General features: G+C 47.2%; 1 protein-coding gene across 12 annotated transcripts in view; it reads right to left on the bottom strand.

Moving 5' to 3' along the window:
* ANO1 (anoctamin 1) overlaps nucleotides 1-23,182 on the bottom strand; it is a 1,209,699-nt gene that overhangs the window by 175,481 nt on the left and 1,011,036 nt on the right. For all 12 annotated transcript variants that reach the window (XM_068260041.1, XM_068260039.1, XM_068260043.1 and 9 more), the window contains one exon: nucleotides 17,044-17,376. In XM_068260041.1, coding sequence (XP_068116142.1) covers nucleotides 17,044-17,376 — 333 coding nt within the window. The remainder of the gene's footprint in view (nucleotides 1-17,043; nucleotides 17,377-23,182) is intronic.

Genomic DNA, 23,182 nt, shown 5'->3' with positions numbered 1-23,182 from the left:
ATATGAACTCAGCCTGTGCCCGCACCCTCAATATGAACTCAGCCTGTGCCCGCCCCCTCAATATGAACTCAGCCTGTGCCCGCCCCCTCAATATGAACTCAGCCTGTGCCCGCACCCTCAATATGAACTTAGCCTGTGCCCGCACCCTCAATATGAACTCAGCCTGTGCCCGCACCCTCAATATGAACTCAGCCTGTGCCCGCACACTCAATATGAACTCAGCCTGTGCCCGCCCCCTCAATATGAACTCAGCCTGTGCCCGCACCCTCAATATGAACTTAGCCTGTGCCCGCACCCTCAATATGAACTCAGCCTGTGCCCGCACCCTCAATATGAACTCAGCCTGTGCCCGCACACTCAATATGAACTCAGCCTGTGCCCGCACCCTCAATATGAACTCAGCCTGTGCCCGCCCCCTCAATATGAACTCAGCCTGTGCCCGCCCCCTCAATATGAACTCAGCCTGTGCCCGTCCCCTCAATATGAACTTAGCCTGTGCCCGCACCCTCAATATGAACTTAGCCTGTGCCCGCACCCTCAATATGAACTTAGCCTGTGCCCGCCCCCTCAATATGAACTCAGCCTGTGCCCGCACCCTCAATATGAACTTAGCCCTTACCCCTCCCCCTACACACACACACCATATCGTTAAATAAAAGGGATTTTTTTTCAGTCTAAGGCTCAACACACAACATACAATCTTGGTTGCACAGATTTACCACATCTATGTAGTATAAGGGCCAACAGATTGAAAATACCTTGAATGATAGATTGGATAAGCTCTTATACTACATGAAAGTGGTAAGATTGAACAATCAAGATTGTATGGTGTGTGTTGAGCTTTGGCCTCAACTGCACTGACTTTAACAAACTGTTTTAGCTTTACATTGGCTTATTCCCCCCAAACCACCGATTTCAATACTGGCCGTGGGCACAAAGCTTTTATTCCAGTACTTGTAAGAAGTCTGTATATGAACTTTGCAGACTCCAACTTGACTTGACTAACCCGTTCTGCCACTGAACTCGACTTGTTAGAAGGATCATTTTTCTACTTCACCTAGCATTCATGACAAACACAACTAATGGTCTAACAGTGTTCCCCAACCCTGTCCTCAAGGCCCACCAACAGTGCATGTTTTGTGGAAATCCACACAGGTAGATAATCAGCTCTGCTGAGACCCTAATTACCTCACCTGTGAATGTTTGTGGTTTCCTGCAAAACATACTGTTGGTGGGCCTTGTGGACAGGATTGGGGGAACTCTGGTCTAACAAGCAGTCTACCACCCAGACACTCACCCCCAGGACTACTCACGACCTGTTGGGAACTTCCCGCTTCAGCTCCAGGGTCTGCAGAGAGCGATTGACAAGGGAAGCCGTCCTCTACTATACGGTCCTTAAAGGATCCGGTACAGTCTAGTGACCGGTAGTGTGCACATGAGCCTGCACAGAGCGCTCCTGGCCACGTCAGTGCAGCCCCAAGCACCACGTCCACGCACTCATGCATGCACAGAAGCCGCTGTCCTGGCTGGGTCAGTTGCTGATAAAGAGGGAAGGTGGGGGGAAAGGCTGTGCATCCCTAAACACATGCTGCAATTGAATGGTTAATCGCACAGGCATACACCGCCTCTGCCAGACTGAAAAATGCATGCCCTTCATCCAAGACAAGTGCTAACATTTATTAAACTAGGAGGAACTTTAGCTTCCAATATGGTTTGCATGCAAAGTATATTATACTAGACACTTGCGCCACGGTGAGGCAAACCTCCGGGGAAGTGACCTAACCTAAACTTAAAACCTTGGGAGCAGCTAAGCAAAAAAAAAAAGTGTAACTTACATTTGGTAGAACAGCGAGGAGAATGCCAGCGCATACCACTAAGGCTGCATCTGAAATGACCACCAGCTCAGTGTGAAGCACCTATATAGACTCTCTGCACACTTCGCATTTAACTCAGATGCAAATCATATGCAAATCTGCTACTACTTATCATGCGAACAGGAAACTGAGTTTGCGAAGTGTGCAGAAAATCTATTTAGGTGCTACACACTGAGCTGGTGGTCCTTTCAGATGCAGCCTTAGTGGTATGCGCTGGCGTTCTCCTTGCTGATACAGAGGGGACCGCTGATGAGTGGCTGCCAGCGGAGCTGCGACAAGGGACACACAGACTTCAAGGGGCTGGAGGAAGCCTCAGGTAAGTAGATGCGCAATTATTTTTTGGGTAAAATGTCTACCAACTATGAGCAGGAGGCGCTCAGAGCAATACAATACATTAAAAGATTAAAATAGAGAGGGATAGGTTGGCCTACCTCCCTGGATGACATGAACCAGCCGTAGAATGCCTGCTGAAAGTTTTTTACATTGCACAAAAGGGAGACTATGTTTCGCTTCCTCAGGTTAGTAACAAGTTGCGTCAAATACTACAATTGTAGAATACCCATTTATTAACCACTTCAGTCCCATCTGCCTCATTAAGCACCAGAGACTGGTGGTACGGTAAAACGCTGCCTCCCGACGAATCGCCACTCTCGCCGATCACAAAGCTGTCTCATCGCCGAAGGCTCCTCCCTCTGTCTTTTCTATGACGGCAGAGTGCTGACAGCCGGTCAGGAGCCGCTTTCATGGGCTCCTGACGCTGTCTATCAATGGGAGCCAATGTGATTGGCTCTCCGTGATCACAAGGTCAGGAGCCTCTCCTGACCTGCTTACAGAGCTCTGCCATCTTATAGACAGCAGAGCGAGCAAATTGTAGCGGGTGCAGAGCGGCAAGATTGGCGGTAACGCACGATTAATTGTAACTTTGAATTTACATCCAGTCAGAGCCACAGCAACACCTGCTGGACATAGGTTCGTACTGCGCCGGTCCGGGACCAGTTAAAAAGCTCACCTATATTGAGTGGTTGTATGGCCTCTCATTCAAGGCTCAATTCACTTAAGGGTAGAAATAATGACAGCTGATATAGGTGGGGATCACTTTCAAATCTTTAGGTTTGGAGTCAACGATAAAAGAACTGAAGAAAGTGAACATTTCTCTGTAGTATGGAACATACAGATGGGGCAGGTTGATTTATCCCATGTGTAATATAAGGGGTCGCCTCCTTTAGGCTGGTATTATTGAGGCAGAAGTACCCCACCCTCCACCACAGAGAAACTTCGTCATGTTTGACAGCGGCTGTATATTACTTCTAAAGTTAGCAAGCTGTAAAAACTCTCCATGACTTGGAAGAGTATCTGTGAGCGTGTCTGGAGTCTGCCCACCTGCCAAGAGCGTAAGGGGAGCCCTACAATGACTTCATGTCTGCCATGCGGCTGAAGACCGGAGACTCGAGCATGCAGGGGCTGGTCCTGATCTCCTGATCTGTACTTCAGGAACAAGCTAAGGAATTAGAATTCATGTTTTTTTTTTTTTTTTTTTTATTTAGTGAGTCTAAAGACAAAAACAAACAACAACAAAAACCCAGATACTCACCTAAGGAGAGGGAAGGCTTGGGGTCCTATAGAGCCTCGCCGTTCCACTCCTAGTGCAGTCGTTCCTGCGCTGGCTTCCTTGGCAGTTGGCTGATGGTGTAATGGTTAAGGGCTCTGCCTCTGACACAGGAGACCAGGGTTCGAATCTCGGCTCTGCCTGTTCAGTAAGCCAGCACTAATTCAGTAGGAGACCTTTGGCAAGTCTCCCTTACACTGCTACTGCCAATAGAGCGCGCCCTAGTGGCTGCTGCTTTGCTCTGGCGCTTTGAGTCCGCAAGGAGAAAAGCGCAATATAAATGTTATTTGTCTTGTCTTGTCTTGTTGTTAGTTGTTAGTAATCTCCGACCGATTGGTTGGAGACATCTCTCTGCCGCTGAGGGTGGGCTTTGAAGTCTTCCGGAGCACTCGGGCTCCAGAGATGGGCTGCTCCATACTGCACATGCTCGCTATCTCTCGCGCACTCACGCATGTGCAGTACAGAGCTGCCTGTCTTCAGGAGCACTCAGGCTCCCGAAGACTTCCAAAGCCTACAGCAGTGGGATATTTGAACGGAGTCCCCTGCAGGGGAACCAGAAGAAGGAGGAACGGAACAAGAAGACTCTATAGAACCCAAAGCCTTCCCTCTCCTTACATATCTTTTTTGGCTTCAGATTCACTTTAAATCATTTAAGAAGTGTTGATATTCATCAGAAGGAAACATTGTCAGACTCGAGGCGCCTGCACAGCAGAGCAGAGCTAATCGGGCTCTGCTATTTCCACCGGAGCCTGAGGGGGAAGGCTGTACTGCGGCTGCGCAGGCGCAAGGTTTAGTAAATATCGCCACGTGCTAAAGCCCCCTACTGTGCCTGCGCCCCCCCGCTGGCAAGCTTGTCGGCGGATTTTTGGGGATTGACAATGGTGGATCCCCAAGACTGAAGAGGGCAGGGGTAGTCTTATTAGGATCCAGAGGCTTCCCCCTCCCGAGGCAAGTACCCCTAGGGGCACCTTTTTCCTTACAGATTCTCTATTGTGAATTTTTTTTACAGAGCCGAAAGGTTTTTGACTAGTCCATCTCTTCATGGGGGATTCTCAGTATTTCATGTATTCCTAAGGGCCTGTTTCCACTATACGCAGATTCTGAATGCAGAAAAACTGACTCCAATGAATGCCTATGGGCCTGTTTCCACTAAACAAGATTTTTCTGATGCAGATTTTTCTATAGGCATTCATTGGAGTCAGTTTTCTGCATCTAGAATCCGCTTGTAGTGGAAGCAGGCCCTTACAAACGCCACTCCCTGGAAATGATCTTTACAAAGATGAAGGCTGTCCCCTTCACACATCTGAGGGATATGGCTTCATTCGGGAGGCAGGGCTTCATTTGAGGGGTGGAGCTTAGCCAGAGTCATGGCGCTCCTCAGGACCAATGGCACTCCAGGCAGTGGCCGGTAATGCCTATGCCTAAAAACGCCCCTGGCTGTCGATAATGCCCTCAGCCAATCCTGACCTCTGATTCATTAGATCATGAAGCGTTCATATGAAAAAAAAACATGATCAAACATCAATGAAGAGGGCCTTCATCTTCTATATACTTTAATTAGATTCCTTTTTTTTTATCAAAACCAAAATGTCTAATCTATTAAAAAAAGTTATATAATGTATAATAAAGGTTTGAGTAATGACCCCCATGCAGTAGGTTATTGTAGATGAGAGTGGAGAGTCAGACATGCAGCGCTGTAATGTTCTAACAAGGAGGTTTGTTCTAAATCTAAATCTTTGTATTTCCATTTATTTGCATAATATCACGGATATCCTCTGCAACATCTTCATGCCTTTGAAAATCCTTCTGATGACACATTACTGAATGAAAAGGAGATTAACGTATATAAATTTAGATTGTGGAATCCCAATATCTCCACCATAATTGGGGTGTGGCCTATTTATAGCACTGATTAATGCAAAGGACTTGCCAATCCAGTTAGGCTGTTACCTATGGCCACAGCGCCCTCTATCTGCAGCACCTCCAGTAACGCTTGCTGTGATGGCTTCATCCTTGAAACACAGGAATAAAGATTGTAGCCTAGCGCCTGCAGTTAACTGTTTGGGCGCCAGGGTTAGTGTTAGAGGAAGGATTCGTTTTAGGCATTTGATGAGGGCGGGGGGTGTTGGGGATTAGTTGGGGGGGAGGAGTTTTAGGCACTGGGGGGGGGGGGGGGAGTAATTTTAGACACTTGAAGGGGGTGATGATGGTTAGTGTTAGGCATCAGGTGGGGGAGGGGTTAGTTCTAGGAGAGGAAGGGTAAGTTTGAGGCACTATGGGGGGGGGGGGGGGATTAGGTGTAATTGGGGGGAGGGGTAGTTTTAGGCACTAGGAGGGAAGGGTTCAAGGGAGAATGAATAGGGTGCCAAGTAGTGCACAATAACATTTTGGTAATTTAATAAGTTACTGATATTTTTAACTGGTGGCACCTCTCAGGACCTAACTTGTGGCATGTTTATTGCAATGGCATGTTTAGTCATTTGTGTTACATCAGCAAGAGTGATTATAGTGCCAACATCATCTGCAGTGCTGTACAGAGTACATAGTCTTGTCACGTAACTGTCCCTCAGAGGAGCTCACAATCTAATCCCTACACTAGTCACATGTCTATGCATGTATCGTGTAGTGTATGTATCGGAGTCTCTGGACACATTTTAAGGGGAAGCCAATTAACTTATCTGTATGTTTTTGGGGTGTGGGAGGAAACTGGAGTGTCTGGAGGAAACCCGCACAGACATAGGGAGAACATACAAACTCCTTGCAGATAGTGCCCTGGCTGGGATTCGAACCAGGAACCCAGCGCTGCAAGGTGAGAGTGCTAACCACTACCTCACCGTGCTGCCTGATAGATAGACAGCTAGCGGGCGACTGACTTTTAGGAACGGCTATAGGTGGGTAGACTGACTTAGTTTCTGTAACTTAAGGGTACGGTCTACAAATCTGCGATGGCGTTTACCACTGACTACATATTTAAGAGAGTCGGGGAATGCACTGCAGTCTGGCTCAATCTCGTATAAAGGTTACATTTCTGTGAAGGGCCCCTACAGATGCTGGTAATTCTAACATGATGGATATTTTATGCTGCTTTTCTTGCAAATTTCTGCAGCAACCAACTACAGCGGCTGCATAAATGTAGCACAAACTGCAGACAAGTAACGGTAGCTGTAGAATTAGACCCGTCAGCGTTACGTAGTGGGGACTTTACTTCTGACTTAGAACTCTGCACAACTGAAGTGAGAGGTATGTGGAGACTGCAATATTTGCTTTTAAACAATGCACATTGCCTGGCAGCCGTGCTGATCTTCTGTCTCTTATACATTTATCCATAGCCCCAGAACAAGCATGTGGCAGATCAGGTGTTTCTGACTGAAGTGTGTCTGGATTACCTGCATGCTTGTTTCAGGTAAGGGATTCAGACACTACTGCAGCCAAAGAGATCAGCAGGATTGCCAGGCAGTGTGCATTGTTTAAAAGAAAATAAACGTGTCAGCCTCCAGATCTCGCTACAGGTTCCCTTTAAATGGTCATAAGGTGGCCGCAGCATGTATTGGGCTAGACAGGACCCTCTGTGGCCACTTGTGCAGCAGCACCGGACGCCATGTATAACATCAATCACACACAATCGCTTGCCTTTGCTTTCAGTTCATGATAACAGCCGGCCGGAGTTTATGTTCCCTGGGAAGGAAGTGGAGAGCGATGAGCCTTTATACCGGTAGTTTACATACTTAATGGCTCCCAGCAGCCATAAACGGGTCAATCATGCTCACATTAAACATAACCTGTCAAGGCAGAAATTATGGCAGCGTCTTCTGCGGAGTCCCGGCTTTTATAGACAGACACTGATGTGAGTGTGATTACCATGCAGAATGCACCACTACATAATACAGCCCGGAATTAAAGCCCTGTGCCAAGCAAAAAAGAAAGACACCTCCCCCCCCTCCAGTTATACAGGATAGAGTCAAACAAAAGAATCAGCGTAGTGGTTAGCGCTCTCGCCTTGCAGCGCTGGGTCCCTGGTTCAAATCCCAGCCAAGTCAACATCTGCAAGAAGTTTGTATGTTCTCCCAGCATGGGTTTATTCCGAGCACTCTGGTTTCCTCCCACATCTCATGCAGGTAGAAAAAAAACAAAGTCTTGTAAAAGTAATACCTTTTAATGGCTAACTGATAAGGTTAAATAATACAAGCTTTCTGGGATCTAGTCCCCTTCTTCAGGCATATTTCCAGATGTTAGCTGTAGTAAAACACTGATGCAGATAAATGGCAAACATGAAGATGACAGTTGTGCTGGTTGCTGTTTAGCAGTTAGATGTCAGGTGATCAGCAGGCTGGAGCCAATGAGCTTAAAGAAAACCTGAACTGAAAATTAAAAGTCCAAAAAAGCATACACAAGTCATGCTTACCTTCCATGTAGTCTATTCCTCAGTGTCTTTCTCCTCTCCTGCGTCCTGTTTGTTCACTGTGATCAAGGTAATTTTCCGTCCTCCATTTTGAAAATGGCTATTACACCATAACAACTTTCTGGTCAGCACACAGTTAAACTGCAACATCGCCCACTTGAGCCATAGGGAAACATGGACATTACCTGGTACATCAGTTTTCCTCTCAGCTATAACTGACAGCAACTGATATTTTACTGACAGCAACTGATATATTTCAGATCTGACAAAATATTGTCAGAACTGGAAGGGATTGTCAGAAGAAAATGGTGAGCTTCTGAGAGGAACTGATGGCAAGGTAACTATGTAATGTTCATTTGCAGTTACCTTGTGTGTTTATTTTAAATATTTTTACTCAGTACAGGTTCTCTTTAAGCAAGCAAACATGAAATCTAGCAGGTTTCTGAAGATCGTGAAGCCAAATCAATCATGTTACATAAGGAGTCATGAATCCCATTCCACAATTTAAACCTTCTGTTAATGTCTTGAACATTTTCATAAATTTGTACTCACATCTCAAAAACATACAGATAAGTTAATTGGCTTCCACCTAAATTGACCCTAGACTACGATACATACACTACACGATACATACACTACATGATACATACATAGACATAGGACTATGGAAGGGATTAGATTGTGAGCCCCTCTGAGGGCCAGTTAGTGACAAGACAATATACTCTGTACAGCGCTGCGTAATATGTCGGCACTATATAAATAAATATTAAAGCATCAGCTGCAAATACCGGTAATTGCTTCGGGGCCATGCAGGGTTCCTTTTACAAGATAGGCAGCAATTAGTCTTCACTTTATAAATCATTAATTATGATGATATGCAGAAAGTGCCAACATATTCTGCATAGCTTGAAGGAGGGGACCCTGCGTGCCCCCTAAACAATTGTCCACATTTGAAGTTTGCTGATGCTTTAGTAAACTAGCAATAACAAAAAGGCGGAGGTGTCCGGTATCTAAAACTTCTGGGAGCGGACCTGAACTCAGAACTTCATCTCTGCTCCAAAAGATAAGCAAAAGCATAATAGCCTCTAAAGAAAAAACCATTGCTTTGTTACAGCTGATACAAATAATGCACTAAATCTGCAGTGTATCTACTTCCTGCTGTCATGGAAGCAGACATAGGGTTAACTTCCTGTGCTTACAAATTAGCTACTTTGCCGAGGCAGCCAGCTGAACCAGCTGAGAGATCAAATTACACTAAACTCTCTAAATACATACAGGGTGCATTACTCTCGGTTTTCCTTCTGTCCTGTGCAAGAGTTCAGGCCCACTTTAAAAACGGTTTTAAAAAGCAGAGGCAGTGTTCATCGTATTTCTCATGAAGAACAAGGGCAGGGTTACTGGAAAAAGGTTTTTATCAAAGCACAAAAAAAAACCAACATTTCGCAGATGCTTGCTTGCTTCCTCAGGGCAATTCTGATCAAAGTGCCTTACTGTTTGGTTATGATAAGCGTGAGCGCCTCCATCTTTACTAAACTAGGATTGTTTACTAGGAAAGTCTGCTGAACCTTTTGGCTCTATGTTACATTTGTGGAGTTTGCCAGACTCCACCGGCCATGCACCCTGAATATAACAACTACCTTCAGTTATACAGGGGTCTACAAGTGCTGTGACAGCAACAGATCGGCGCAGATACAGTAACTACACTGGCTGTAGCCATTCAGAACCGCTTTGATTGACACTATCCCACGGTCCCTTCAGAGTGACACATCGTTAAAGAGGTGGGAATCAGTGAGTGACAGTCATGCCACCATATTCAATCAGTGGCAAAGGAAGGTGGGCGTTTGTTGTGAGCATTACACCATTTCCAAGAAGCAGTGTTGCCAACGTAGCTACTTTGTCGCTATATTTAGCAACTTTTGACACCCCCCTAGCGACAGTTTTTTAAAAAAGCTACTAGCAACAAATCGGGCAACTTTTTGTCTCCTATTATTGGAGACTTGGGAGACTCTAAGTTGCCAGGGACGTCACTCACAGTAGCCCCTTCCTGCTTCCATCGCAGGCGCTCTTGCAAGTTGCTGGTGTGAGCGGGGCGGTGAGTGACGTCAGGTGTGGGCCGGTTGCTGGATCATGATGTGTGGGGGTGGAGCCGTAAGAGGTGCTGATCGGCGCTGATGCTTGAGTCAGAGAGAGAGAGGGTGGAGCCATTATGCAAATTATGTGATGACGTCATCTAGGGTGGGGTCGGGGCGGAGCTGTTATGCAAATTACGTGATGACGTCATCCAGCGACTTCTAGGACAGCCAATAGCTACTTTCCTTACTGAGGAGTTGGCAAAACTGCCAAGAAGTGTCCACAGGGGTCCTCCTCCAGAGTGGAGACCTGGACATAAGCCTCAGCATGACCTTCACTAGAACTAGTAAAATGGGTTGGGTGGGCCACCTGAAAGCAACGTGTCCCAACAGTAAAAGAAGAGGATGATCCTGCATGTAGACCGATTCGTCTTTACGGACCTGTAACTGTTAATCGCTTGTATCCGGTGATAACAAAACCATCACTCCATTCAAACTCCTTGCGTGTGGCGAGCTTTGCTCTTCCGGGTGTTTATTTTACACCAACAATCCAATCATTGAAGCGTCACTGTGCAGCTGAGTTCAGCAGGTGTCATGCGTTGCCTCCTGTCTCCAATCGTTCACTTTTTCACAACGGTAATGGAGCATGGTCATGGAGCTTTGAGCCCTCCAGAGATCTGTGTACACCATCAGGTTTCTTCCTAAACAGACTTATTACTTTTCACAGAACATGAGGCTGCGACAGCTAAAGCTCCAGTTTGAAAACTCAACTTTTTCTTTATAACTTAAAAGGACCGTACATGCAATAGTTTAAAAGAATGGGGGTAATCTGGTGGAGGGGCAATAGTGTAGCGATTATCGAAAGGAGCACTCTACGCTACACTGGAATTAAGCATAATTTTCCGCAATTACGTGTAGTTAAATTACATTACGTTTTCAATTTGCTCAACTACTAATGTGCACCGTAATTACGCATTAATGTATGAATCTACGCGTAATCCATAACGTAGTTCTATGCGGACGAATATGCAGCGTGGAGCAGCCGTAATTACGCATAGCCGTACTACGTTACGCGTAAAAACTCATAAGCGTAATTTTGGAATTAGGAATTGAAACTACGATGCGTAGGCATCACCTACGATGCGTAATTACACATATGCGTAGATTACATGCATCCCTACAATAGTGGAAAGCCCAGAGGTGTGAGATGGGGGATTGCCTGTGCTGCTCCTACCCTACACATGTACTGTATGTTCCAGGTGGTGTGAGTGCTCGGGACCCCGCCGGTTTTGCGCACCCGTTTGTAACAGCAACCAACAAGTACGTTAACTTAAAGTGAACCAGAGACGAAGCACCCTTGTGTATTTTACCATAGAAATCAGTGGGAACATTCGAGAAAACATTTACCATGCTCTCTGTTCCATCCTCACTGCTAAAAGTGTCTGTTATCTAGCTGAGATAAGAATCCCGGACTGAGCATTGATTCTGGCTTTGCTATAATGACTCAGCTATAATGATTCCTGAGCAAAGCCAGCAGGGGGCAGGCTTGGACTTGAAGACAGCAAAGAACACAGTCTCAGCTATAATTATTCTGTAGCAAAGCCAGACCGACTGCTTAGTCGGGATTCTTATCTTAGAGGTGATAACAGGCAAATTAAACAGAGAACAATGTAACAAAGAGCAGATTAGGTGTTTACTGTCATGTTCCCACTGATTTATAAGGTAAAATACATGAGGTTGCTTCATCTCTGGTTCTCTTTAAGTCACATAGCAGTGGTGGGATGGGGGCATATAGACTGGCTGCCCTGCTGCCACCTAATTGTATTATTTTACACTGAATGTCTTCTTATAGTTTAGAGGAGATAGCGTAATCGGTTCATCCCTTGCATAATCTGGTACTGCAGATTTGGGCGCACGTTGCTGTGCCTTTAAAATGTACTGATAAGGCTTCCCTGCAAACCATTTTAAAAGGCAAGTGCTGCTTAGAAACAAGGTCTTATCAATCTGGTTTCTTTTTGCAAGGTTTGTGGGGGGAAGGTTTTGTGGGTACTCCCTTTAGTTGTGGGGGCAAAATGGAGTGGTCCTCTCTGAGCGGTTAGAGCAGGCATGGGCAAACTTGGCCCTCCAGCTGTTACGGAACTACAAGTCATATAATGCATTTGCCTTTATGAGTCATGACTGTGGCTGTCAGACTCCTGCAATGCATTGTGGGGACTTGTAGTTCCGGAACAGCTGGAGGGCCAAGTTTGCCCATGACTGGGTTAGAGCATGGGGCTGATCCTGCCCCCCCAGTGGGGTGTAGCTTGCAGGTGGTGGTCCCAGCCCAGGCAGTGTGAGTGCTTGGAACCCTGTCCATTTAAGTCTATAGATTAAACTAAGAACCCTTTGTGATGTAGAAAGTTGATGGTTTTGCAAAAGTTGAGAATAACTTGAGACAGGAAATGATGTCACACTGGGGAAGACGGGGGTAGGATTGGTTCTGCTTCTCTGCCACGCCTATAGAATGTCTGTTTCCATCTGAGGCTCTCTCTAAAGTTATTCTCATGTAACAGATTGCCTTTAGTAAAATGTTCATCATGTATTCAATATCTGTTTATCAGAAACAAATAATAGCCAGATTTACCATCCAGAAACCTGGCACAGTAACAAGGTGCCACGCCCGGTATGAACGTTATCTGTGGTGCGTACACGGTTAGGTGATCACTGGAGAAACAGGGAGTGGAGCAAACCCCGTGGGTGGAAGCCAACCTCAAAATCTATTAATATTTGATAAACAACCTAAACCGACAAAATAGAGAGGGCACTTCCAGATTCCTCCTCCATGGTGACTATTAAATGGTTAACCACCGATTGCTGTGGTCAGACAGATATAGAACCCCAACTAACACTGGGACGTTTACCCTCGTCAGCATCCAGGTCCTAATGTGTGTGGGTCTTGGTGGATTTATTATTTATCTCAATGTTTTCCTCATGTAGGAGAAGTCTACAGCTACCCCTGACGCCTCTGCGCACTCTTTCCTGGATCTGTAAAATGGTTTACTAACGTTGGATGTCAATAGAGAAAGTACATTATGTGATCAAGTAAACCTGGAATCAGCTGGAAAAGTCTGCTATTAGTTTACAACCCTCCACGATCATACCGCTCCGCAGTGGAGCTATTGTACGGTTGATCATTAACAGTAATCTCGAAAAGTAGGCGATTTGGTTGCGTGTAGGGATGATCGGAACCAGCAAATTCCGTTCCGTCGGAAAACTCCCCCTCCTCCTCAGAGGAGGAGGGTATCATCTTCCAGGGAATTGTAGTTTTTCAAAAGCCAGCTTACATACCATGGCTGGGAATTGAATCCAGGTCTCAGTGTGTGTTAGGCAACTGACGTATCCGCTATACCAACAACAACACTACATGCTGAAGCCAGCCTAGCATGTACCATTATGAGCAATCCAAGAGAAAAAGTAGCATGCCAAAAACCAACTCACAGTGGCTGGGAATTGAACCCAGATCTCAGTGTGTGTTAGGCAACTGGCGTATCCACTATACCACCAACAGACCTGGGTTCAATTCCCAGCCACGGTGAGTTGGTTTTTGACATGCTACAAATCCTTAAGCATGCTACTTTTTCTCTTGGATTGCTCGTGAGAGAGAGAGAGCGAGAGCGAAAGTTTTTTTTCAATTCCTGAAAATTCTGCGGAAACAAAAATGTTTCCCGCCGGAATCGACCTAATTCCGCGGAATCCGGCGAGTAGCCCTAGTTGCGTGGTTGAGTATCAGTAATCGAGAGCCCAGGCGGTGAGTTGGGCGCCTGATGTGGAAATAGTAATGGATACTATATAGGTTTGTAGTAGAGTAGCGATCGGATAAAAATAGTGGGTGCCGTAGGGGGGTGTTAGATTTAGGCATCAGAAGGGGGAGTGTGTTTTGTCTGTGTGTGTGTGTGTGGTGTGTGTATATGTGTGTGTGGTGTGTGTATATATGTGTGTGTGTGTGTGTGTGTGTGGTGTGTGTATATGTGTGTGTGTATACAGTGTGTGTGTGTGTGTGTGTGTGTGTGTGTGTGTGTGTGTGTGTGTGTGTGTGTGTGTGTGTGTGTGTGTGTGTATATACAGTGTGTGTGTGTGTGTGTGTGTGTGTGTATATACAGTGTGTGTGTGTGTGTGTGTGTGTGTATACAGTGTGTGTGTGTGTGTGTGTGTGTGTGTGTATACAGTGTGTGTGTGTGTGTGTGTGTGTATACAGTGTGTGTGTGTGTGTGTGTGTGTGTGTGTGTGTATATACAGTGTGTGTGTGTGTGTGTGTGTGTGTGTGTGTGTGTGTGTGTGTGTGTGTGTGTGTGTGTGTGTGTGTGTGTTAGGCATTAGGTTGGGGGAGGTTAGTTTTAAGCACTAGGGGAGGAGACAAGTAAGACAATACATACGCGTCATCAGGTGCCATGTCCACAATAAGAATTAGACTTCTAAGAACAATACACAGAAGTCCGTAAAAAGCAACATCTGGCTGGCATTCATGCACATTTCTAGGTTGTGCAAGGAAATTGAAGCAGATGGAGGGATGACCATGCGAGGCCACCATCCTAAAGACCACCCTAGAGGCATAAGGTAAGACCGCCATAGCCTCTGTGCTGCCCAGACAGAACTGTGCAAGTATTTATACCAACATGTTGCCTGGCAACTGCCTTTCCCAGCATGGCTGACTGGAGAATTGGTTCCAGGCCTCACCCAGCCCTTAAAAACACCCTTTAAAGAAAAAGGGAGATTACTAATGAGTGAAGCTCACTTTCAGCTATTCTGCACTTTCCCTGAACGCAAGTTTCAGCATAGCTGACAATTTTACAAGCTTGCTGTTCCAGATTTTCTTGATTGCATTTCATATACACATCTATAGACTGCCGGAGGCTGTGTGGCAGATGTACGGAATAAATCTCTCACAGGCTATTCTTTCCAGGCTGAGCAAAGTGATGGACTTGCAGAGAGACGGAGTTACTGTTTCTCACAGTGCTTCCTTCTGGGTCTCCACAAGTGGTTCCACCATCAGTCCTGGCAGTGTAAGAGTAACGCCTAGGGCCCAGGGCTGTCCAATCCAGTCCTTGAGAGCCGAGGTCCTTACACATTTATGGCACAGCTCCAAGTAAAATGATGGGACTGAACCAGGAAAGGTGTGGTTTATCGAGTAGATTATATTTCTCCAGTTCTCAGTCCATCCTAAATACTGGCATGGATAAGGCCCTCAAGGACTGGAGTTGGCAAGCCTTGGCTTAGACCTGAATGTGCCACCCACTATGAACATAATGGTCAGGACCAGTCTAACTCAAAATGCTCCTACATACACAGCAGCCAATAAAACCCCTTCACTAGGAGGAGAGGGGCTGTAAATCAGGATACCCCACATAGCAGGGGCATTGCGAAGATCCTAAGAGATCGGGGGACTTTTGTGCACTCCAGCCAGAATGTGGGTGTGGTCATGAGTGGAGAAAAAATTCCATGAACTTAACAGAGGTCTAAGTAGGCCAGCCCAACAAAATGATGGATGAAGTCTCCTGTCCAAGAATACAAAAAAAAACAAAAAACGCAGCATATCACATAAATAGGCAGTGTCACCTTAGCATAACTAGGCAGAGTTACCTGGCTTCTGTGCTGGCTGCCTGGTCTGGCTTGTTGCTGGGCAGGCTGTCCTGCCGCCAGGTTATCCGCCAGCTCCTCCCATAGCATTCCCTGACCTTTTAGTGACCCCCTCCCATGCTCCCACAGGCCTCCCATTCAGGCCCCACAACTCCCAGCATGCCCTCCTAGAAGAACCACAGAACCACAGCTCCCTGCATGCTCCCATAAAGGCATCACAGTGACCAGCTTGGCACCACAGCACCCAGTATCCCCACATAGAGGCACCACAGCACCCAGCGTAACCACGATTGATGCACCACAGCTCCCTGTATGCCCACCATTAACTGAGCTGAGCTCGGGCTATGCTGCGCAGGAGGATTTCTCAGGCCCTGCTGGGCCAATTTGCATCATTTTTTTTTTTTTTTGCAACACGCAGCTAGCACTTTGCTAGCTGCGTGTGCATTCCGATCGCCGCCGCTCCGCGCAAGATCGCCGAGCCCCCCCCCCAGACCCCGTGCGCTGCCTGGCCAATCAGTGCCAGGCAGCGCTGAGGAGTGGATCGGGACTCCTTTAGACGTTACGACGTCCGTGACGTCATCCCGTTCTTTGAACAGGATTTCCTGATCAAAGATCACCGGAGGCGATCGAAGCGGGGAGGGGGGGAGGGGGGGGGGAGCCGCTGTACAGCCTTAGGCTCGCTACATGATTTAAAAAAAAAAAGTGAAATAGTGCTGGCGGTTTCTAATAGAACGCCAGGAGGGTTAAGGCAACGCAGCGGACACTGCCTGGGGCACCCTAGGATAGATCCGGGGCACGTGCCACTGATATTTGGGGCTAGCAATACCTCTGCCCTGTAGTAGCAAAACTGAGAAAGTGCTTTCATGTCCAGCTTGTCCCAATGTCAACCATCCTCTCTGAAAGCCAAGGAGATCCCAGACATGTTCATTTGACGGAATGAACATTCTACTCCCTACTATTTATTTGGCCCAAGGTAATTAATTCTGATTCTATGGAGACGGGGAAGCTGTACAGTACATTTATTTTTGGGGATTAGAACTACAATAGGCCATGGTGGATACATCCTGTTCAATTAGATTTAGTCACATTTTCCACTATAAATAAAAGGTCAGCATGGTAGGCAAGGAACACGTCACATGCAATTGGCAAAATCAATGCCCACTATTTATGAGGGAGACTTTTAGCTGGACTTCATCTTGATATTTATAACTAGTATTGGGGACCAAGGGAAATCAAGATAGCGTTAAACTATCAGGTAGAATTAGTGTAGGAATATTTATGAGCATTCCCAATAGTTCGAGTAGGGCAGGGAGTGAGGTCAGATATAGGTTAGGTGGAAAGTCTAAGGTCACCTAATCATGTAGAGACACAAGGGGTTAACTAAGGCAAACTCAATAACTGGAAGTCTTCTACCTAGCTGAATAGTACAGAAATTAATAGGAGTTCATTAAAATTCCCTTCAGCATCATTGCAGAGTTTTACCTCCTCATCTTTCTCCAGTTCCAGACCGGTCTCGATCAGGTTTCCTTCAAATTCCTCCCTGCGAAACCTCTTGTCATCTTCATGGTAGTCCATTTTGGGTTCTGGTTCCACAGCCTCTGGATCACCCCCTCCACCAGGAAGAGGGTGACTTTCTTTAGAACTCCGAGTCAAGTGCACAGAGTTATTATGGAGAGACTTTTTACTCGGGGTCCTGCTGCCGGTAGATTTCTTGTAGGTGTAGGACAAAACGTAGTCCACTTTCCTTTGACCATCTCTGAAGCACAGGCCATGTTTAGAGTCAGCGCCCTGATCAGCTCCCAGAGAGTTCAACAGCTGCAAAGAGGAAAAAAACAAATTAAAAAAAGGTGAATATACCCAAAAGGAAGTGATGAAGAGACAGGCAGTCCACTATGTTCTAGAACACAGGTGTGGAGCTACAGTCCTTGAAGACCATAGCCATACCAGCGTTTAGGGTGGACTGAGAAATGGAGAAAGGTGTTCTACCTTATGAACCACGTGTCTCCAGATCCAGTCCTATCAATTAATTTGAGCTAAGCCAAAAATATGTGAGAGACTTGGCCATTGTGGACTGGAACTTGACATCCGTGTAAATCTAGAACTTACCATAGGACCATCCAAGCAGGGATGGTTAATGTGATTTCAAATTCGTGCAGGAATAAGCAAATTACATATGCACATTTACACATCTTGAAAATGGACCAATCGAATTTCATTAGCAGGATTCGATTGGTGCATTTTCAAGCTGCATACTTTTGCATACAGAATTGGCATAAACCTGCATCAACTTGAATTTGCATCTCAGTGACCATTCTTACATCCAAATACTGTATACATTTAAGGCACATGTGTGGAACTCCAGGCCTGGAGGGCCAGATCCATGCCAGTGTTTAGGATGGACTGAGAAAGAGAGGAATGTGTTCTACCGGATGGACCGCACCTTTCCTGATTCAGACCCATCAATTCATTTCAGCTGCATCAAAAATGTGTGGGGATCTCGGCCCTCGTAGGACCGATTTGACATCCCTGATTTAAGGGCTCAGTTTTTCCAGGAACTTAAAATTTTACCAACAGGAAGATTCCGGTATAGTCCAAGTCCTCTGCTGACTTCTTAGATATGTTTGACTGTAATGCTTTAATGTTTGACTCTCGCAGTAAACCCTCATACACACAGGCAGATCCCTAAGCCTAAGCCCCCATACACACAGGCAGATCCCTAAGCCTAAACCCCCATACACACAGGCAGATCCCTAAGCCTAAACCCTCATACACACAGGCAGATCCCTAAGCCTAAACCCCCATACACACAGGCAGATCCCTAAGCCTAAACCCTCATACACACAGGCAGATCCCTAAGCCTAAACCCCCATACACACAGGCAGATCCCTAAGCCTAAACCCCCATACACACAGGCAGATCCCTAAGCCTAAACCCTCATACACACAGGCAGATCCCTAAGCCTAAACCCCCATACACACAGGCAGATCCCTAAGCCTAAACCCTCATACACACAGGCAGATCCCTAAGCCTAAACCCCCATACACACAGGCAGATCCCTAAGCCTAAACCCCCATACACACAGGCAGATCCCTAAGCCTAAACCCTCATACACACAGGCAGATCCCTAAGCCTAAACCCTCATACACACAGGCAGATCCCTAAGCCTAAACCCTCATACACACAGGCAGATCCCTAAGCCTAAACCCTCATACACACAGGCAGATCCCTAAGCCTAAACCCCCATACACACAGGCAGATCCCTAAGCCTAAACCCTCATACACACAGGCAGATCCCTAAGCCTAAACCCTCATACACACAGGCAGATCCCTAAGCCTAAACCCTCATACACACAGGCAGATCCCTAAGCCTAAACCCCCATACACACAGGCAGATCCCTAAGCCTAAACCCTCATACACACAGGCAGATCCCTAAGCCTAAACCCTCATACACACAGGCAGATCCCTAAGCCTAAACCCCCATACACACAGGCAGATCCCTAAGCCTAAACCCCCATACACACAGGCAGATCCCTAAGCCTAAACCCCCATACACACAGGCAGATCCCTAAGCCTAAACCCTCATACACACAGGCAGATCCCTAAGCCTAAACCCTCATACACACAGGCAGATCCCTAAGCCTAAACCCCCATACACACAGGCAGATCCCTAAGCCTAAACCCTCATACACACAGGCAGATCCCTAAGCCTAAACCCTCATACACACAGGCAGACCCCTAAGCCTAAACCCTCATACACACAGGCAGATCCCTAAGCCTAAACCCTCATACACACAGGCAGATCCCTAAGCCTAAACCCTCATACACACAGGCAGATCCCTAAGCCTAAACCCTCATACACACAGGCAGATCCCTAAGCCTAAACCCTCATACACACAGGCAGATCCCTAAGCCTAAACCCTCATACACACAGGCAGATCCCTAAGCCTAAACCCCCATACACACAGGCAGATCCCTAAGCCTAAACCCTCATACACACAGGCAGATCCCTAAGCCTAAACCCCCATACACACAGGCAGATCCCTAAGCCTAAACCCTCATACACACAGGCAAATCCCTAAGCCTAAACCCTCATACACACAGGCAGATCCCTAAGCCTAAACCCTCATACACACAGGCAGATCCCTAAGCCTAAACCCCCATACACACAGGCAGATCCCTAAGCCTAAACCCCCATACACACAGGCAGATCCCTAAGCCTAAACCCTCATACACACAGGCAGATCCCTAAGCCTAAACCCTCATACACACAGGCAGATCCCTAAGCCTAAACCCTCATACACACAGGCAGATCCCTAAGCCTAAACCCCCATACACACAGGCAGATCCCTAAGCCTAAACCCCCATACACACAGGCAGATCCCTAAGCCTAAACCCTCATACACACAGGCAGATCCCTAAGCCTAAACCCCCATACACACAGGCAGATCCCTAAGCCTAAACCCCCATACACACAGGCAGATCCCTAAGCCTAAACCCCCATACACACAGGCAGATCCCTAAGCCTAAACCCTCATACACACAGGCAGATCCCTAAGCCTAAACCCTCATACACACAGGCAGATCCCTAAGCCTAAACCCTCATACACACAGGCAGATCACTAAGCCTTAACCCTCATACACACAGGCAGATCCCTAAGCCTAAACCCCCATACACACAGGCAGATCCCTAAGCCTAAACCCCCATACACACAGGCAGATCCCTAAGCCTAAACCCTCATACACACAGGCAGATCCCTAAGCCTAAACCCTCATACACACAGGCAGATCCCTAAGCCTAAACCCTCATACACACAGGCAGATCCCTAAGCCTAAACCCTCATACACACAGGCAGATCCCTAAGCCTAAACCCTCATACACACAGGCAGATCCCTAAGCCTAAACCCTCATACACACAGGCAGATCCCTAAGCCTAAACCCTCATACACACAGGCAGATCCCTAAGCCTAAACCCTCATACACACAGGCAGATCCCTAAGCCTAAACCCTCATACACACAGGCAGATCCCTAAGCCTAAACCCTCATACACACAGGCAGATCCCTAAGCCTAAACCCTCATACACACAGGCAGATCCCTAAGCCTAAACCCTCATACACACAGGCAGATCCCTAAGCCTAAACCCTCATACACACAGGCAGATCCCTAAGCCTAAACCCCCATACACACAGGCAGATCCCTAAGCCTAAACCCTCATACACACAGGCAGATCCCTAAGCCTAAACCCCCATACACACAGGCAGATCCCTAAGCCTAAACCCTCATACACACAGGCAGATCCCTAAGCCTAAACCCTCATACACACAGGCAGATCCCTAAGCCTAAACCCCCATACACACAGGCAGATCCCTAAGCCTAAACCCCCATACACACAGGCAGATCCCTAAGCCTAAACCCCCATACACACAGGCAGATCCCTAAGCCTAAACCCCCATACACACAGGCAGATCCCTAAGCCTAAACCCTCATACACACAGGCAGATCCCTAAGCCTAAACCCTCATACACACAGGCAGATCCCTAAGCCTAAACCCTCATACACACAGGCAGATCCCTAAGCCTAAACCCCCATACACACAGGCAGATCCCTAAGCCTAAACCCCCATACACACAGGCAGATCCCTAAGCCTAAACCCCCATACACACAGGCAGATCCCTAAGCCTAAACCCCCATACACACAGGCAGATCCCTAAGCCTAAACCCTCATACACACAGGCAGATCCCTAAGCCTAAACCCCCATACACACAGGCAGATCCCTAAGCCTAAACCCTCATACACACAGGCAGATCCCTAAGCCTAAACCCTCATACACACAGGCAGATCCCTAAGCCTAAACCCTCATACACACAGGCAGATCCCTAAGCCTAAACCCTCATACACACAGGCAGATCCCTAAGCCTAAACCCTCATACACACAGGCAGATCCCTAAGCCTAAACCCCCATACACACAGGCAGATCCCTAAGCCTAAACCCCCATACACACAGGCAGATCCCTAAGCCTAAACCCCCATACACACAGGCAGATCCCTAAGCCTAAACCCTCATACACACAGGCAGATCCCTAAGCCTAAACCCCCATACACACAGGCAGATCCCTAAGCCTAAACCCTCATACACACAGGCAGATCCCTAAGCCTAAACCCCCATACACACAGGCAGATCCCTAAGCCTAAACCCTCATACACACAGGCAGATCCCTAAGCCTAAACCCTCATACACACAGGCAGATCCCTAAGCCTAAACCCTCATACACACAGGCAGATCCCTAAGCCTAAACCCTCATACACACAGGCAGATCCCTAAGCCTAAACCCCCATACACACAGGCAGATCCCTAAGCCTAAACCCCCATACACACAGGCAGATCCCTAAGCCTAAACCCTCATACACACAGGCAGATCCCTAAGCCTAAACCCCCATACACACAGGCAGATCCCTAAGCCTAAACCCTCATACACACAGGCAGATCCCTAAGCCTAAACCCCCATACACACAGGCAGATCCCTAAGCCTAAACCCTCATACACACAGGCAGATCCCTAAGCCTAAACCCCCATACACACAGGCAGATCCCTAAGCCTAAACCCTCATACACACAGGCAGATCCCTAAGCCTAAACCCTCATACACACAGGCAGATCCCTAAGCCTAAACCCTCATACACACAGGCAGATCCCTAAGCCTAAACCCCCATACACACAGGCAGATCCCTAAGCCTAAACCCTCATACACACAGGCAGATCCCTAAGCCTAAACCCTCATACACACAGGCAGATCCCTAAGCCTAAACCCTCATACACACAGGCAGATCCCTAAGCCTAAACCCCCATACACACAGGCAGATCCCTAAGCCTAAACCCCCATACACACAGGCAGATCCCTAAGCCTAAACCCTCATACACACAGGCAGATCCCTAAGCCTAAACCCTCATACACACAGGCAGATCCCTAAGCCTAAACCCTCATACACACAGGCAGATCCCTAAGCCTAAACCCCCATACACACAGGCAGATCCCTAAGCCTAAACCCTCATACACACAGGCAGATCCCTAAGCCTAAACCCTCATACACACAGGCAGATCCCTAAGCCTAAACCCTCATACACACAGGCAGATCCCTAAGCCTAAACCCTCATACACACAGGCAGATCCCTAAGCCTAAACCCTCATACACACAGGCAGATCCCTAAGCCTAAACCCTCATACACACAGGCAGATCCCTAAGCCTAAACCCCCATACACACAGGCAGATCCCTAAGCCTAAACCCTCATACACACAGGCAGATCCCTAAGCCTAAACCCTCATACACACAGGCAGATCCCTAAGCCTAAACCCCCATACACACAGGCAAATCCCTAAGCCTAAACCCTCATACACACAGGCAGATCCCTAAGCCTAAACCCTCATACACACAGGCAGATCCCTAAGCCTAAACCCTCATACACACAGGCAGATCCCTAAGCCTAAACCCCTATACACACAGGCAGATCCCTAAGCCTAAACCCTCATACACACAGGCAGATCCCTAAGCCTAAACCCTCATACACACAGGCAGATCCCTAAGCCTAAACCCTCATACACACAGGCAGATCCCTAAGCCTA

The sequence above is a fragment of the Hyperolius riggenbachi genome, chromosome 11 (assembly GCF_040937935.1).
Source record: "Hyperolius riggenbachi isolate aHypRig1 chromosome 11, aHypRig1.pri, whole genome shotgun sequence".
Taxonomy (NCBI): domain Eukaryota; kingdom Metazoa; phylum Chordata; class Amphibia; order Anura; family Hyperoliidae; genus Hyperolius; species Hyperolius riggenbachi.
This window is presented reverse-complemented; position numbering and strand designations above follow the sequence as displayed.